The sequence below is a fragment of the Podarcis liolepis genome, assembly GCF_965112155.1.
Source record: "Podarcis liolepis genome assembly, chromosome: 2".
NCBI lineage: Eukaryota > Metazoa > Chordata > Lepidosauria > Squamata > Lacertidae > Podarcis > Podarcis liolepis.
In genome coordinates this window covers 105,306,388-105,324,941 of record NC_139555.1, presented here as the reverse complement: position 1 = coordinate 105,324,941, position 18,554 = coordinate 105,306,388, and the positions used below count along the sequence as shown (strand labels likewise).

Here is an 18,554-nt window from a genome sequence, read left to right as displayed (position 1 = left end):
TGTTGCTTTTGGGTTAAAATCTCTCTTTTTTGAAACAAAACCCATCAAGTGGCTATTAACGTTATCTCCAGTGTATTGTCTAGTTTGGTACTAGTACTCTATGAATAAGACACTTTGTAAGATTTATAAACCTTTGTCCTTTGGCTTGTACAATTAGGCACAGTCCATTAGATGGGTGAAATCCACATGCAGATCTTTTAGTCAGCGTGGCAGCTGTAAAGAGGAAGATTGGGGTAAATTATAGCCTTGGGTTCTTAAAATGAGAAAATTGATCATTGTCTCTGTAGCATCTGGTGGTTGGGAGAGGGGAGAGCCAAAACGTTGTTTTCCCGCTAATTGAAATGTTCTTTGCTTGCTTCTCTTTCAACCACAAGACTAAATTAACATATCTTACATAAAGAAAGAACTGGAACATCGCACATCTGAATTCGAGAGAAACTTGAAAACTGCCTTTGTTGTAGAATTGTCAACAGCTCCCGCTTTCCTAAAGTAATAATAACAATTAAAATGACTACTCCAATACAGAAAAGAAAAGAAATTAAGCAAAAGAATGAAGTAAGAACAAGCTACACAGAACAGGTGAGATGCCGTAGCAATATCATAATCACTATTTATCTGTCTATGCACCTGTCTGAGGTCACAAAGTAAAGTACAGTGGTACCTCGGGTTAAGTACTTAATTCGTTCCGGAGGTCCGTTCTTAACCTGAAACTGTTCTTAACCTGAGGTACCACTTTAGCTAATGGGGCCTCCCACTGCCGCCGTGCGATTTCTGTTCTCATCCTGAAGCAAAGTTCTTAACCCGAGGTACTATTTCTGGGTTAGCGGAGTCTGCAACCTGAAGCGTATGTAACCTGAAGTGTATGTAACCCGAGGAACCACTTTAAAGAAAATAAATACCTTCAGCTTGGCTGAAGGTCTGAGGGTCGATTCTGAGGAACCCGCCATTGTGAGACAGCCATTTTAAATTCCACATGGCAACTAAGGGTTGTAGACAGTGCTAGTCCTACTAGTCTATTCCAGCAGGACTATCATTCAATGGGGTGTTAATTCTAATTTACTTACCTGAAATCACACTCTCTCTAGTCTAGTTGAATCTTAGTTGAGCAGATACCTGCAAGGTCCTCTAGGTGGCAGCATGCCACAGCTGCAGAGGCAGTGAAGATTCTGCAAATGTCACATTTTGAAAGCTGATACTGCTTTCTGGACACTTCCTGCAGACCCTCCAAGTGTCCCTATTTTCCATAGGCACCCCTGATTTAGAGAAGCTGTTCCGGTTTCTGATTTGATCCCAGAATGTCCCACTTGTTGTTTAGTCGTTTAGTCGTGTCCGACTCTTTGTGACCCCATGGACCAGAGCACGCCAGGCACTCCTGTCTTACACTGTCTCCCGCAGTTTGGTCAGGCTCATGCTGGTAGCTTCGAGAACACTATCCAACCATCTCGTCCTCTGTCATCCCCTTCTCCTTGTGCCCTCCATCTTTCCCAACATCAGGGTCTTTTCTGGGGAGTCTTCTCTTCTCATGAGGTGGCCAAAGTATTGGAGCCTCAGCTTCAGGATCTGTCCTTCAGGTTTGATCTTCTTGCAGCCCATGGGACTCTCAAGAGTCTCCTCCAGCACCAGAATTCAAAAGCATCAATTCTTCGGCAATCAGCCTTCTTTATGGTCCAGCTCTCACTTCCATACATCACTACTGGGAAAACCATAGCTTTAACTATACGGACCTTTGTTGGCAAGGTGATGTCTCTGCTTTTTAAGATGATGTCTGGGTTTGTCTAGGTTTTGTGTGTGGGGTATAATAATTAATAAATAATAGTAGTAGTAGTAGTAATAATAATAATAATAATAATAATAATAATAATAATAATAATAATATTTATACCCTGCCCATCTTGCTGGTTTTCCCCAGCCACTCTGGGCGGCTCACAGCACATATCAGAACATACTAAAACATCAGACATGGAATGGGACGTCTCTGTTTTCATTGGAGAAATATTGGAAGGTATGTTCCTATGCACCTTGGCAAAGAGTGCAGCAGGTCCAAGCTACCTTGTCACACTGGCATGTTGTTCTGTGTCCCGAACTTTGCAGGATGTGCTTGGGAGGAAGTGACCTTGCGTAATACGGAAATTGCATGCAAGGAAGGGGTTAAGTGCCACTATCATTGGTGAATCACCAGAAGAGGAGAGGGAGAGACCAGAGGCAACCATACTTTACCTGCCGAAGGTTCCAAGGTCAAACCTTGGTGTCTCCAGACAAAGGATCTATTAAACGGTGGTAGGAAAAGGCCCGAGATCCTGAGAGAGGCTGCCAGCCAGAGTTGACAACACTGGGGTAGACAGTCAAAGAGTCTGAAATGGAAAAGGCAGTTTCCTATGTTCCTATGGTAACAGAGATAGTCGTTTTAAATTTCAAGGGCTGGTTAGATAGGCAGTTGCTTTATTCCAGCAATAAGGGCAGCCAAGCCCTGATTTCTCCCCCTCTAGTGTGGGTAGAAGAGGAGGAAATGATTGCCAAGAGGAATCTCCAGTTGCCACCATCTGCTTCGATCAGTGGCAAGAAAATTCCCATCGATTTCCAGAGATGTATTTACAGGAGGACAAACTGGGCAGTTTCCCAAGTTGACAAATCTGAGGAGGTGGAGACCAGCACTCTGGGCGTTGCAGGGAATAGGAACTTCCATTTGGATGGTGCAAGAAGACTTTTTTTTTGTTGTGGGCACAGGGAAGGAATCTGTAATAGGAAAAGGAAGTAATTGTGGTGGTAAAGGGAATCCCTGTCCCATTTTGGCTGGCAGGCAGGATTTTTCTGGCCAATGAGCATGCAGCAGAGGCCCAGGGCATTTATCTTCCTTTGCTTACAGGAAGGTTAGATGGCATGGCATTAAGCAAGCTTTATCCCACGTTTTCCAGTGGGATTTCCCCACCACCTTCCTTATCCCAACAAGTGCAATATTTTGGGGAAGCGGGTCTGTTTCAAAAGACCGCCCAGTCTATAATTTCACCCCTGTTTACGCCATGATGGCTGTGCCCTGCTTCCACCACTGGAGGCAGCAACACATCCAAATATTAGTTGCTGGAAAGCAGATGAGCGGAGAGTGCTGTGTTCGAATCCTGCAAGTTTCCCACAGGCCACTGTGGGGACAGGATCATAGCTGTCGACGTTTTCCTTTTTTTAAGGGAAATTCCCTTATTCAGAATAGGATTCCTCGCAAGAAAAGGGAAAAGTTGACAGCTATGGACAGGATGCTGGATTAGATGGGTCAGTAGGGCTCTTACGTTCTTAATCTGAATTTTCTGGGGTGTGATTGAATCCCACCTGAAGATTGCAACCGTCTGAAAGCACCCCTGATGGGCCACTGAGGGATGGAAGATCTTAGAAGCTTAGAACTGTAGAGTTGGGAGGGACCACAACAGTCATCTAGACCAGGCATTCCCAAAATTGGCCCTCTAGCTGTTTCGGGACTACAACTCCCATCACTCCTAGCTAACAGGACCAGTGGTCAGGGATGATGGGAATTGTAGTCCTGAAACAGCTGGAGGGCAGAGTTTGGGGGTGCCTGATCTAGCCCACCCCCTGCAATGCAGGAATCTTTTGCCCAACGTGGTTGCTAAGAGAGACCTGTGGTCTGATCCAGGTGTGGCGCCCTGCCATGGTGAGTCCCAGCCTTGGTGCAAATCAAGGCAAGATGGGGTGCGGGGAAGGAACTCCAGGGGAACACAGAACTCGGAGGTTACTCTAGCAAGAAAGAAGCTGGAACAGAGCCCTTAGATAGGCGCAGCCTAGCTTTTCGCAGCACCTGCGCTGCTAGATGCTGTTCTGCTTAAAGTTCTCCAGTAGTAGTAGTAGTAGTAATAATAATAATAATAATAATAATAATAATAATAATAATAATAATAATAATAATAATTTATATCCCACCCTCCCCAGCCAAAGCCGGGCTCAGAGCGACTAACAACAGTAAAATAATACAGCATTCTAAAATCAATTCATTATAAAATCAGTTCAAATCAAATTGATGGCAACCATTGGGCTCGAGTTCTGTGAAGAATTACCACAGGAGGGGGTCAGGCTGTGCCCTGGCCAAAGGCCTGGTGGAACAGCTCTGTCTTGCAGGCCCTGCGGAAAGATGTCAAGTCCCATAGGGCCCTAGTCTCTTGTGGCAGAGCGTTCCACCAGATCGGAGCCACAGCCGAAAAAGCCCTGGCTATGGGTGAGGCCAGCCTAACCTCTCTGTGGCCCGGGACCTCCAAGATGTTTTTGTCTGAAGACCGTAAGGTCCTCCATGGTACATACCAGGAGAGGCGGTCCCGTAGGTACGAGGGTCCTAGGCCGTATAGGGCTTTAAAGGTTAAAACCAGCACCTTAAACCTGATCCTGTACTCCACTGGGAGCCAGTGCAGCTGGTACAGCACCGGGTGAATGTGATCCCGTGGCGAGGACCCCGTAAGGAGTCTCACCGCAGCATTCTGCACCCGCTGGAGTTTCTGGGTCAATCTCATGGGCAGCCCTTGCGATGGAGCCTCATGTCTTCTGCAATGGAGTCTTCTGTGGTAGAGAATTGGCAGTGCTGCGTTTTTGGGCAGGGAGACAGGAGAACGCTTCTGGAGCTAGCACCACATGCCCAGCCCTTTAGCATCCTGGCCCTTATTTCCCTGCTGTTGGGGGGTCTGGACCCCAAGGTAATGAATGACACCAGCTTCCTTCTCAAGTTCTTCTGTTTGAGTGATGATGGCATAAGGGAAGGCGGGCTGGCGGGGGGCGAGCAGAGACACACATACACGACGGCTATCGCACCAGCATTACCCAGCATTACCCATCGCTCTCAGGACCCTGCATACTTCCTTAGTCATTTGTGTCGCTGTCACTTTCCACGGAGCCGTTTGGCTTCCCCCGGGGGAACGTTGACGCACTGATGGAAAATGTCAGCTTGTCATGTTTGCCCAACGAGGCGTGAACATCGCAGAATTACAGAAAGGAAAGGCAATGATGGGATCCTGCGCCTATGAAAACCAGAGGCAGGACACGCAGCGATCATTTTTTCACAGCTTCGTCTTCCAGGGGATTGAGATAAATTAAGTTATGCAGCAGCTGGAGCAACATGCATGGATCATGTCTCACGCAGACAGGCCTGGCAACTATTCTACACCACGCAGGAAATCGCTGCATAAGAAAAGAGCATCGTCTGCCCAATGTTGGGCATTTGAGATCGCAGGCCTTGTTGTGACATGCCACAGAAAGAGGTGGCCCAATTCTGTACCAGTTGGGGCATCGTTTTTGTAATTCTCTCTCATCAAAAAAAGTTCCTGCGAGTTAATAATATTAATAACACCTGCAAATAGGGATAGAAGGAACTGTCAAGTTCAGGCCTTTCATTTTCCCCAGACTTAACTTCAGATCTCTACATTTTGGCACCAACTGATTTTTTAAAAAGGTCCTCATGAAAATTCATCAGCATTTTAGCGTAAATTTACCCTAATAAACACAGTTTTGACTAACATACACATTTCTGCAACCAATTTTCCCGAACAGACTGCATTTTTGTTTTTTCACGTAATTTTTTTTAATGCACACTTTTACCTCATATGTGCATTTTTGGGAAAACTGGCTTTCAAACTGCATTGCAAAATTGGGGTTTGTGAGAATTTTGAAGGATGGCTGTTTTTCAGTCCTCACATTGTTTCAACAAGTGGGGATTTGAGGGGTTTATCTTTAAAAACAAAAAACAAATCCCTCCCCATCTCTACCCACAAACTACCACAGGGAGAAAAGTGCTATTGCAGCCTGCTCTTTGCTGTGTTCTTTTCCTACCCGGGTTTCCCCTCTTCCCAGGGGATAATTCACGAATATCTCTCCACCCGCTCTCTAAAGTGGTACAGTCCATTTTACCACCTCAGCAAGGCTCTACCACCTCATTTCCACCCTTCGCTACATATCTAAACTCCTGATTTCATACTCCTGATTAGAGTGTTACTGCTAATGCAGTCCTAGCACAAGCATTCTGTCCTCTCTTCCCACTTTCCCAAATTTCTAGTTTTAAGGGCTGGTTTGGCTGCTATCATCAGGAAACGAGCCCTTAAAATGGTAAGAGGCTGGGAAGACATGTGAAGAGTACTGCATGCCACACTGACACAGATTTCCAGGGACCGACAAAAACCCGAAATATGCTTTCAATACTAGACAGCCTTCCTAGCCCTCCTCCCCCAATCCCATGAAAAAATACAAATACAGTGGTACCTCGGGTTACATACGCTTCAGGTTACATACACTTCAGGTTACAGACTTAAGGTTAAGAACAGACCTCTGGAACGAATTAAGTACTTAATCCAAGGTACCACTGTAGTTAAATAAAAAATGGGCGCATAAAGATACTGACACACTCGTGTCTTCCATTACTTCCTCTTAACAAATATTAATTAAAAAATAATAATCAAGCTGCTCAAACTGGCAACCAAACCATTCTCCTGGAAAACTCCAAATCATGTGTTTTGAGGTGTAGCTTTTGAGGGAACAGTTCTGAGCATGCTCAGACTGCCCTTCAAGCAGCCCTACTAGGCTTCATAGCAGGAGGGATGTGGGACTACCACAAAGGGGCTTAAAAGCAGGCAGACCTAGGGCTCAATTTTCACAATTTTTTTCTTCCCAGAGACACATTGGAGGGACCTCTTTGCCTTAGCTATAATTTTGGGATTAGGATTGGCTGAGCACTACAGAGACCTGGTTGGCCAGAGAACAGTAGACTGGCAGAAACGTCTGCAGAGCTTCTCCAAGTTCAAATGGAAGTATAAAATGTGTGCGGGGAGAGAAAAGAATATGCAGCTTTGAGATTTCTTGGGAATTTTGCTTTCGATCGCTTGACATTCTCCTTGGGAGGGCTGCGTCCCAGTAGCACTTGTAGACCAGCCTCCACTGCATTTCCTTCTCCTCCCCTTGCTTTTGTGCAGTCACAATTGCCTCTCTACAGGCCGTACTATCTAGGGCTATCCTTTTGTGATGAAAAGGGCATTCCTGGATATAATTTTGATATGCTGGATATCTGAAAATCCCAAACTGATCTCCAGGATGCCTTCATCGCATGCTGAAGCATCACATAAAACGGGACTCTCATACCCTTGAAAATACGGATTTCGGTTCATTACCAACATCCCTTTTTGTCTGAGATATCTACCGCTGGTTTGGGGACTTTGAGAGCTGCTTGGCAAGTGTAAAATTAACTAAACAATTAACCTCATCTTGCCTTGATGGTTCGCCTGTTTCTTTGAAGTATTTATTCTTGTATAAATTAATTGGGGGGGTCTGTTTCTTCACTATCTGCATATTAATTGATTTTAGCTTCAAAGGAAATTACTTCTGCACAGCTGGCAAGTTTGGGATCGTTAGCACTGGCTGATCCTAAATTGGCATACAACACCGAGCCCAAAATTAAGCCAGTGCTTCAAGCCCAAACTTCTCTTTTAGCATCTGCTTTGAAAAAAAGGCTTTTGCCCCTGTGGAGAGGGGCGGATCTGTCCCATCTAGGTGACCACGAAATGCTTTTGCCTCTGATCTAAGTAAAATTTTCTGTGCAGGATTGGCTTGCAACTAGCAACCCTGCAAAGTAAGGTGAATGTTTTCGGGAACTTTTTTTTATACATGGTACAGTATTTCCCTTTTTGAAATTGCCTGCTTGTTCGGTCTTTCCTCCTTCTGGGTTCCATCAAGAAAGATGCTTTTCCCCACTGAAGAGCACTAGACTGGTGTAATACCCAAGTTTAAAACGTGCCTCAATTTGCAGGGAGCGAGAAGCTGCTGGAATCATACCAGGAGGGAGAAAGCAATATGGAAAAGGAAGTGTTCTCCATCTCAACACATTCATGCATGCTTTCTCCAGCAAATACCACTCCACAAAGGACTCTTTATCACACATACACCAACAAACCACATGGTGCTGCTTTCCCACACGTCTGTGGGATGTGTGTTACAGAAACATTCAACTACAAGAATGTTTCCAACTTTATTGGTACCGCACCAATAACTATCTATTGGACTTTTATTATGCACACTTAACGAACACCTTTCAAACGGTCACATCAGAAATAAAAGCGATTACATCTTTTACTCTGTTCCCCTGCCCAAACCTACTGTAACAGCACTGCCCGAAGTAAACAATAACTGCTTTATTGGACACAACACACATAACAGACTTTTGTTCTGTTTTTAGATGACACACTTTGGGGGAGAAGAAGGATATCAAAGGGCCTGTTGAGATGTCTCAGCCCTTTAAGTGTCTCAGGCACATGTACAATCTCCTCCCATCTCCTTGACATGGGAAGAAAATGAAGGCAGATCTATGCTGTATTTTGTTTGAACATAGTATATCTCCCAAATGCCACCGCAGAGATCAGTTATTCTTTCTGGGGATGGATTTTGCGGGGGGGAGGCAGGTTCAACAGAGTTCCTGCTTTTATTAGACTATGGTACAGCCTGAGATCAGATTGTAAAGGATGAGGAAGTCTAAGACTTACCCCAGGTTTTCTATCTGGTTAAGGAACATCTTAATAGGCCCAATACATCTTTTTTTTTAAAGGAAGCCAGGTATAGATAATTTTGCTCAAGGTTATAGTGATGCATTTGGGGAGCTTTGCAGAAAGGAGCGTATTACTGCTTGTGATGCACAAAAGGTTTTCATAACAACGTATTACTAAGATGATTACATACAAGAAGCATCTTTTAGAGAACACTCTTAATCAGAAAAATCACTGTCAAAAAATAACGGGCAATATGTTCTAGTCTTCTGCTGGGCTGGTTTACCACAAGCAGATGAGTAATCATCAGAGAGATTGAGCCATCTCACTTGGTTTTCAGAAAAAGAGCTTTCTGGAGAGGAGCCTGCCCAGAAACTATTGTTTTTTGAACAAGAAAGATCCACTTTCTTTTTAACTCCGGATGTTACTGGCATATTTGGTATATTCTGTGAATTTTCGTGGAATTGGAGCAGAAGGTGTGGAGACTTGATGGACTTAGAAAACCCTTGTCTGGCATTAGTAGTAACCTTTGAATGATTCCCTCCTTTCCTGGAGGAATAAAATGTTTTCCTCTCACTATATTTTGGGGGTTCTCTTTTCATCCTGCTTCCTCCACTTTTACTTTGTATCATGCTCTCTCTGGCCAGCTTTTCACTTTTGTGGCTGTTTGCACTGTCGTCGTGAGTCCAGTTCAACTGTGGCTGCTTTGGAGTGTTAAGCCCCTTTGCCTGACTGCCTTTCTTGACCACTTTCCTCAGTGGTGTGGATAGACTTGGTCCTTGAGTATATAACAAGCATTCCTCGTGGCTGCCTGCAGCGGTGTCTGCACTGGAGCGGCAGGTGCAATCATCACGGCTCCCAGCCCCAGAACAGCTGCTCTGCTGAATGTCAGCATTTTCTTTGCCCTGTGAGGCTGTGGCAGTAGAAATGACCAGGCTGCCTGGAGGAGCATCACTTGCGTGGGAATTGTTAGGTACCTGTCTGGACATCATGTCTGGGGAAGTCTGGGAAACACTGTCCTTTATATGAATTGGTACTCTGGGTGCAGAAATGAATGTTTTCAAATCAGCCAGAAGGCTAGGGAGCTGCAGGTGTTCCAACCGCTCACAGAGCTTCAAGTGTTGCTCTTTCTGCTGAGCTGTGAGCTGCTCCAAACTCTCCGTCAGCGACTGCAGGCTGGATTTCAGATCTGAGATCTCCGTATCTTTCTGTGGAAAGTGATGAGGGGAGTAGAATCATTAGACGGTATGAATTCACAATCTAGAACAGAAATGCTTTCAATTCTAAAACAAAACCAAAACAAAACAAAACGAAGAAATAGTGAAGCGAGCATGGATCAACTGGATCCTGTTCTCACGGTGGGCAACCAGATCCCTGTGGAAAGCCCACAAGCAGGACCCAGGAACAGGAAAACCTTCCTCTCAACTGCTTTTCAGAAGCATTATTACTTCCAAGTATGGAGGCAGAACATCGCCATCATGATACCTCTCACTTTCATGAATGTGGACGAGTGCTGATAATTTTCTCAGCTGAATAATTTAGTGAGCCGATAATTTATTGACCTGAATGACATTTCGCATGCATATTTTACCTATTGGAGTAGAAATTGGGGTAGAAATTTCAGTTATTAGAAGGAAGGAGATATTAGTCAAAATCATTCTCTCCCTCCCCCCCCCCCTTTTTTTGGCAGCATCCCTATTCTTCATTGGTTTCTTTTAGATTCATTCTATTCCTGTCGTGGCTTTTTCTCTGATCATTCGTGAAACAGTGTTCCCAAATTATTCACCTAGTTTCATTAATTTTATGACATTCCTAACTTCTCTTTTTTGACTGAAGAAGTTTCCTTATTTTCATAGGAGTTCCAGGTTCTGAAAGCTACATTTTTAATATATTTGATTCCTGCATAGTACAGTTTTGAAAGCTGACATCTTAAACAGAGACAGCTCTTTGTGACCCTGGTTGATTAATTCCATCCTTGAGACCCTTATTAACCCGTATCCCTTGTTAGGCTCACTTCAGAGGTGTTGCATTGGCATTCCAGGGCAAGATAATTTATTCTGCAAATCAAAGGCAAGAGGGTGATCGCAAGAGTATAGCAGCACTGCTCTGAATGTGCCTGATGCCTCTTTTTCATACAGAGCAATTCTCCTCATAGGCTTGAAAGCACCCACTCCCCTGCAACAGTTAAGAATTACATGGGGGCAATCTTACCAAAGCCAGCTAATTCTTTTTGGCCACAAACAATTAAAGGTACCTCCAGGGTTTCAGTATTTGCACAAGTAAAGTAGATTAAAGCACCCTGTCACACTAGTGCAACAAATCCACTTTTTAAAAGACTTTTAGCAGTTGGGAAAGCGACAGGGAAAAGCATTGTAAAGTATGGAAAAACGCATGATTGATAGAAGGATGTTCCACGCCACAAGCAAATCAGGACACACGCCTATTGTCATATAGCCTCCTTGCAAACAAATCAGAACAAATGTGAAATAAAGACCCAATTTAATCTAACTTCCATGTAAGCTTTGTGCAAGCAAATCAGGAGGATGATTAATTAATAAATAGGTCATCTTGAGGAGCCCTAACATAGATGTGAGTGGACTGCTCTGGTAGCTTATGTTTTCTCAGCAAACATGTGCATAGAAGAAGAAGAAGAGTTTGGATTTGATATCCCGCTTTATCACTACCCGAAGGAGTCTCAAAGTGGCTAACATTCTCCTTGCCCTTCCTCCCCCACAACAAACACTCTGTGAGGTGAGTGGGGCTGAGAAACCTCAGAGAAGTGTGGCTAGCAGCTGCATGTTGAGGAGCAGAGCTGCGAACCTGGTTCCCCAGATTATGAGACTACCGCTCTTAACCACTACACCACACTGGCTCCCTAAGAAAACTTGCATCTTTATTATTAAGGAGGAAACGATAATGAAGGTGATGAGTTTCTAGTTTCTTAATAAAACTGAATATCATTGTTTTTGTTAAATCCACTCAATCCCAAGAAAAATATGTCAATTCCAGAGCCACCCTGTTTTCCAGGGACAGTTGGATTTACAGAAGCTGTCCCAGTTTCTGATTTGATTCCAAAATGTCCCGCTTTCCCCTATTTTCATAGGATAAATGTTGGAGGGTACGAAACAGGACATCCCTATTTTCACCAGAAAAAAAGTTGCAAGGATATGCAGTTCCCCTGTGAAAAGTCCCCACTGCCCAAAAAAGGAGTCTATACATAAGTGATACTTTGAAAAAAATAATAATGGTGGAGGGACCAATTTATTCTGCCGGTTGTGAACCTGAGTGTTGGGTGGGTTTTTTTGGCATTTTGGAGTCTTGTTTGTGGCAAACTACAGTCCCTGACAACAATGCACTACAGCTAAAAAGCTGATTATTATTTCATTACAGGAAATGTACAGATGTGTCTCTGAAGGCACCATCTGATAATTAGTCTGCATTTTCTGAAGAGAGAAAAGAAGAAGTGGGGGCAGAGTTCAGCTAAATAAAGTAGAACAATCTCCACACTTACGTTTTCCAGCCTTTTCTTCTCCACTCCCAGTAATGCTTGCTCCATTTCATTTTTGTCTCTCAGAGCATTCAGCACCAATTCATAATAGGATTGAGATGTTTCTTGCACTAGACACAGAAATCAATACAAACCACATTTATCCTGTCACATTTACTCTGTCAAAGATAAAATGCCACTCAGTGTTTCTCAGCGAGGTTGGAATGAAATTGTATACTGTGGGTTATGAAGTGGGCGCAACATTTCACAAAGAGAACTAGAAAATGTCCCCACCACCACAGTGATATTTAAAACTGACACAATGGTGCTTCCAAGTGGGCATGTGCAACGAAGGAAGAATCATTTTATAAATGTTATAAATGTTATAAAGCCCACCTGCTTCTTCTTTTATACATACAGATCCCTAGCCCAATCTCTTCCATATAATTCCAAGTAATTCAAGGTATTTTCACAGCACATCCCAACCCCATACACGTCATCATGCCACAGTTCTACCAATGACTAAGATGAGACATGTGTGGAAGGTTCTTGGAAATGCCACTTGCTTTTTCAAAAAAAGTGGCACTCAAAAGGCAAAACTTTTGTACAGTTTGTATAGCGCATGCTTGTTAATCAAAACAACAACCCCACACTATGAATAACAGAGCTGGAAAGAACTTTTGAGGCCCATCTGGTCCACCACATACCACATTCCACCCCTCCCACAAAATCCAGAGCCCCATTTGCTGCAAGCAGGAAGTAAGTGTACAGTCCCAATGATATATCCACAAAGGAATTAGCTACAAGAGAAGTCAGGGAAGGGGGAGGTGGGGTTATGGGTTGTTTTGTTTTTATTACGTATTTTGTGTTTTTATCTTGTATCTTTATGCTGTGAACCGCCCTGAGATCTACAGATGAAGGGTGGTATACAAATATCATCATCATCATCAAGGTTATTATTTGCTTGATTTTTGGTACATAACACATAGAGCATGCATCAGCCGATGCAAGGTCTAGCTATAACTGAAAGCCCATGAAGCACCTCTGCCATTAACTTCAAATCGGCTCCTGCTATCTGCAATAATTTCGATTGTAGTTAACAGGCCTCAGTATACATATTTGGGTTCTGTGTATTCTGCATTTTTACTCAGGCATGGAAAAAGTGCCAAAAAAAAAAGTGTAAAACTTTGTAGAGTAGTTAATTTCCTGAGAATTTTTAGTATTGACTAATTATATAGTACTATGTACTCTAACAAAGGTCCGTATAGTAAAAGCTATGGTTTTCCCAGTAGTGATGTATGGAAGTGAGAGCTGGACCATAAAGAAGGCTGATCGCCGAAGAATTGATGCTTTTGAATTATGGTGCTGGAGGAGACTCTTGAGAGTCCCATGGACTGCAAGAAGATCAAACCTATCCATTCTGAAGGAAATCAGCCCTGAGTTCTCACTGGAAGGACAGATTGTGAAGCTGAGGCTCCAATACTTTGGCCACCTCATGAGAAGAGAAGACTCCCTGGGAAAGACCCTGATGTTGGGAAAGATGGAGGGCACAAGGAGAAGGGGACGACAGAGGACGAGATGGTTGGATAGTGTTCTCGAAGCTACCAGCATGAGTTTGACCAAACTGCCAGAGGCAGTGGAAGACAGAAGTGCCTGGCGTGCTCTGGTCCATGGGGTCACGAAGAGTCGGACACGACTAAACGACTAAACAACAACAATGTACTCTACGTATAGCAAGAAGAAGAAGAAGAGTTTGGATGTGATATCCCGCTTTATCACTACCCTAAGGAGTCTGAAAGCGGCTAACATTCTCCTTTCCCTTCCTCCCCCACAACAAACACTCTGTGAGGTAAGGCTGAGAGACGTCAGAGAGGTGTGACTAGCCCAAGGTCACCCAGCAGCTGCATGTGGAGGAGCGGGGAGGCGAACCCGGTTCACCAGATTATGAGTCCACTGCTCTTAACCGCTACACCAAACTCCCTGCCAGAGAAGCCTACAATCTAAAAGGCTACACAGGATAGTCAACATAGGACAAACAACAGAGGAAGAGGTGATGGAGCAGTAAATGAGGAAATCAATTTATCAATTTATTTCAGTGTCACACACACACACACACACTTAGCATTGGAAATAAAATATTGTGCCAACTATTGGAATTTTGTGTTGCTGTGCTTGTTTTTGTTCTATGATGAAACATTATGTAGACCACTTTTGTTGTGGTTTCAGGCCTAATTTGGGGATATGGGTGGCTTTGGCCACCCTGGTTAACATTGGAGAGGGGGCGTCAGAAGGAGAGAAGAGATTCTAACAGAACAATCGCCTTAGTAGAACATTGAATTCCTCCTGATGTGTATAGCTAATAACCAATGCCAATGAGACAGGAAGTGGTACATCTATTCTGACCTTTGTTTTCATATATGATACCCATTTTACATTTTTAATATATTCCGCACTTTTCCTAAGCATTCACATTTTGTCAGGAAAGTTGATGCTTTTCAATATTTCACTGAAGTCAGTAAAGTCAATCTTGCAGCTTATCAAATTCAAGATTATCTCCTGTTTACACACTGCTTCTTTCATATAATCCATCTGGCAAACTAGTGGATCTCAGGGTATTTTACAATTCATCATTTCCTCAACTGAATCGAATTTACCACCGTTTTCAAAAAGGTCATCACTCTTGTACTGTATCAACACATATGATTAAATAAGAAACTCCTTTTGTGTTATTACAGTACCATCATTTCTCATTATTATTATTTTTCATAAATGTTCCATAGCTGTTTACATGGCAGAAGCACATTTAGATCCATCACTGACGCCGCAGTCGCAGCCAAGCATATTACTTGACCCCAGTCAACCTTGCTCAAAAACTAGACAAAAAGTAAAAGCCTCATTAAAAGTCTGGCTGCTACATCTAAGACAAGTTTCCTGAAATAAAAAAGGCTCTTTCCCTCTATGGCGGTTATCCTTATTAATGGTTAATACATTACCGCACAAGGCTATAGACTGAAAGCAGAATGCAGATGATGGGTTATCTTTCTTTTCCTTTTCAAAGAAAAAATAATACTGCTAGGTGACAGTTTCTCCGCTAATAGCCAACACAATCGCTTTTGGGCTTATTAGTTTTAAGCAGCCCTGTGAAGTCTTGGTGCCCTGGGCATGGCTTCTAAATTTATTTGCTCAAAAACCCATCCATTTCCGTAAATTACTGGATTTGAATGTCGAGCCTCATGTATTATTTGGGTTAGAGTCCTAATGGGAATCTTGAACTTTTACAGTAATTCTCAGCAATTCTCCTGGTGACACTATCCAGTGGAGACGGTGTCAGTTTCTCAAAGGGTGCTTTCAGATGACTTGAGAAAAGGCATAGCAGTCTGGAAGTCATCTTTAGAACTGTATAGTTCGAGAGAGCTGTTTAATCATATCTCCACACAGGTGTTTCACTGATGGACAGCAACCCATCCAGCCACCTGCTGTTTGTTCTTATGAAGTCAGACACCGGCAGTATAAGGGTTCCCTTTTTAAAATCTGTGAACACAGTGCAGCACCTAAGAAATTACAATCCCATTGGATGTTCATCCAGTTTAGGACCAAAAGGTGCCTATGTTCAGAAATACGGTTCTTTGGCAACATGACACCAGTATACAGTGGTACCTCGGGTTAAGTACTTAATTCGTTCCGGAGGTTCGTTCTTAACCTAAAACAGTTCTTAACTTGAAGCACCACTTTAGCTAATGGGGCCTCCTGCTGCCGCTGCAGCCCAATTTCTGTTCTTATCCTGAAGCAAAATTCTTAACCTGAAGCACTATTTCTGGGTTAGCGGAGTGTGTAACCTGAAGCATATGTAACCTGAAGCGTGTGTAACCCGAGGTATCACTGTATAGATATCAAAGCTGGTGTTTCTCTTTAATGAAATGGCTACAGCTCAGTGGTGGAGCCCATGTTTTGCATGTGGAAGTCTCAATCTCTGGCATCTGCATGTACGACTAAGAAAGGAACTCTTGTCTGAAAGCCTGGAGAACTACTGCCAGTCACCATAGCCCAGCAGCAGGCAGCATTCAGGCTTGTTGAATCTACCTTTGTTACTTATTAGGAAGGTTTCCTATGTTTATGAATTACACCAAGGAATACCTCCATGTGCTCCTGTCTGCAGACCTGTTGCCCATTGCAATTATGTAGATGTTGCATTAGTTAATTCTAAATATTTTAATGGGTTACTCCGAGTCCTCACATCAGCTGCGGTAGTCACAATCAAGGGGGAAGCGTTTCTTGCTAATGTAGCTTGTACATACAACAATTTTTCAGACATGCTACATTAGCAAGGATAATGACACCTTCGATCGTATCGTCGTTGTTTGCCACAGCACCCCATTATTGTGGTGGGTAGATAATCGAGAGACAAATAATGTCCAATCTCTGACTCCATTCATACACAATAATTTCAGTGACAATTATTTTGCTTTGTGCTCGTTCAGATACTACATTATTCAGATATGTTGCTGAAGTCTGTAATTTCAGGCGTGGATTTGAATTTGTCTAGTTTGTAGGTGCACTGTTTAGAGTGCCATTTACCCCCAAAATAATTTCTTTTGCTTGAAATGCAAATATAAGAAATGTAGAATTAGCAGTCAGGCTGACCTGGCTGCTTTGTACATATATATGCAAAAGTTCTTGAAGGAAGCCCTTTACTCTCAATGAAGCTCTCATTGATTGCTGTTACGCTGTGTTAACTGCAAAGCTGACTACTTTGTGAGTGCATGCACAGATGTTCTTAACCGTTGGCCTCTTACTTTCAATCAGACTCTCAAAGATTGCCGCACAACTGTACTACTTTTTGTTTGGTAAATATATGCTCTAGAATTGGCTTAATTCTCTTGATTGTTTCTTGCAGACATGTTGTAGGTTAGCCATTCCCCCATCCCCACTTGTTCTCAGGTGTATCTGTATTGGCAGAAGCATAGCTGTCAACTTACAGATTTGAAAATAAAGGACCAGCAGCCTCAAAAATAAGGGATCAGCAGCCAAAATAAGGGATTTTCCAAGCACAGGTATGTTCAACTTCTGAGGCCCTCCAAGCCAAAGGCAGAAAGCCCAGCCAGCAGCCAAACGAAGCCTCAAGCGGTGGTTCCCACAGCGCAGCAACCCGGCAAAGGGGATGCAGCAAGGAAAACCACCATCACCTCTCCGCTGGAAAGCGCTGAGCAAAGGCGAGTCCCCAGGCAACGCTGCCGATTTGATCAGCACAAGGCATGCAAGCTCCACCCAGTCGTTCTTAGACTCCTTATTGGGTGAGCAACGCAGCAAAGCAACACAGTTGGAGCCTCCCTCCTCCCTGGCTGGCAGGGCGGGAGGGAGAGGAGCTGCTTCCTTTGAAACCCGGGAAATTTAAGGGACATCATCAATAAGGGACAGCAGCGGGACACAGCGCTGGGATAAGGGACTTTCCCGCCAAATAAGGGACAGTTGACAGCTATGGGCAGAAGGGAGGAAGCAGATAGATTTCCAAGCTGCTCTATGGCATGGTTGGGGCACAATTCTCTAGGGTGCATATGCACTTTGGCACTATCCATGTAGGCATGCCAGTGTTACAAGCTGGGAGAAAACAATTGGGGGAATATGTGAGTTTCTTTCTAATTGCTCGCTAAGAAAGCTAGTAAATAACAAGCCGGTTCTAAATTGCACGTCAGACATTCTCCACATTGTGTTAGCTTACCATATATTTAGAAACAGCACACGCGAAGCAAATCAGTATAACTCAATATCTTCAGGGAATAAATTATTTGGTGGTAAACCCAGCAATCTGATGTTAAAGATGATACCAATGCAAAGCCCATTCAGTAATAGTGAGTGGGAATCAGAAATATGGTCCTTCAGCACCATGACACCAGTTTAGCTGTCCTAGATCTGGCCAAGGGCCCCCCTTTAGGCAGCATTCTGTTCTCACAGCAGCCAAACAGATGCCTATAAGAAGCCTGCAAGCACAACCTGAAGGCAACAACCCCCTCCCCACTTTTGAGTCCCAGCAACTGGCATTCAGGCGCATACTGCCTCCAAACAGTGGAGGAAGAAAGAGACTGAAAGGCTCTGGTAGCGTTTGCATTTTATGTTATACTGTATAAAACTAAAAGGGAAGGCAGACTCTGTTATGCAAAACAAATGTTAACATTAACGGTTTTAATGTTTTGTTTGTTTTACTGGTTAGAATAATTTGCACAATTTGTTCATAATACAAATGCGAAAAGCTGCCTTGGGTTTGGAAAGATGAGATATAGATGTTTTAACTGTGCTCACTTGCCTAGGGGCATCGGACAGCAACACCCCCTACTCTTCATGGGAGCAATTTTTCCAACTCTTTTGAAACTGAGTGGGCGAGGGGTTTAAGGAAAAACAGGGTGCACCAAACAAACATTAGCTCAGTAAAATAAATTTGTTAGTAGTCTGTTTTAAGTGGACAGCTGACCTGAAGCCTGCAAGGAAATGTAAAACAGACAGCTTGGTCAGTGCTTGATTTGCTGTTATGTATGTCAAGTCAAAAGCATTGCGCAAAGGAGAATCTGGGC

At 43.5% G+C, this 18,554-nt stretch overlaps 1 protein-coding gene across 22 annotated transcripts in view; it reads right to left on the bottom strand.

The window, feature by feature from the left end:
• Positions 1-8,141: 8,141 nt before the first annotated feature.
• IHO1 (interactor of HORMAD1 1) overlaps positions 8,142-18,554 on the bottom strand; it is a 45,378-nt gene continuing 34,965 nt past the window's right edge. For all 22 annotated transcript variants that reach the window (XM_083492592.1, XM_083492583.1, XM_083492590.1 and 19 more), the window contains 2 exons: positions 12,016-12,122; positions 8,142-9,712 (listed from right to left, as the gene is read on the bottom strand). In XM_083492592.1, coding sequence (XP_083348718.1) covers positions 8,723-9,712; positions 12,016-12,122 — 1,097 coding nt within the window. In that variant the 3' untranslated portion in view covers positions 8,142-8,722. The remainder of the gene's footprint in view (positions 9,713-12,015; positions 12,123-18,554) is intronic.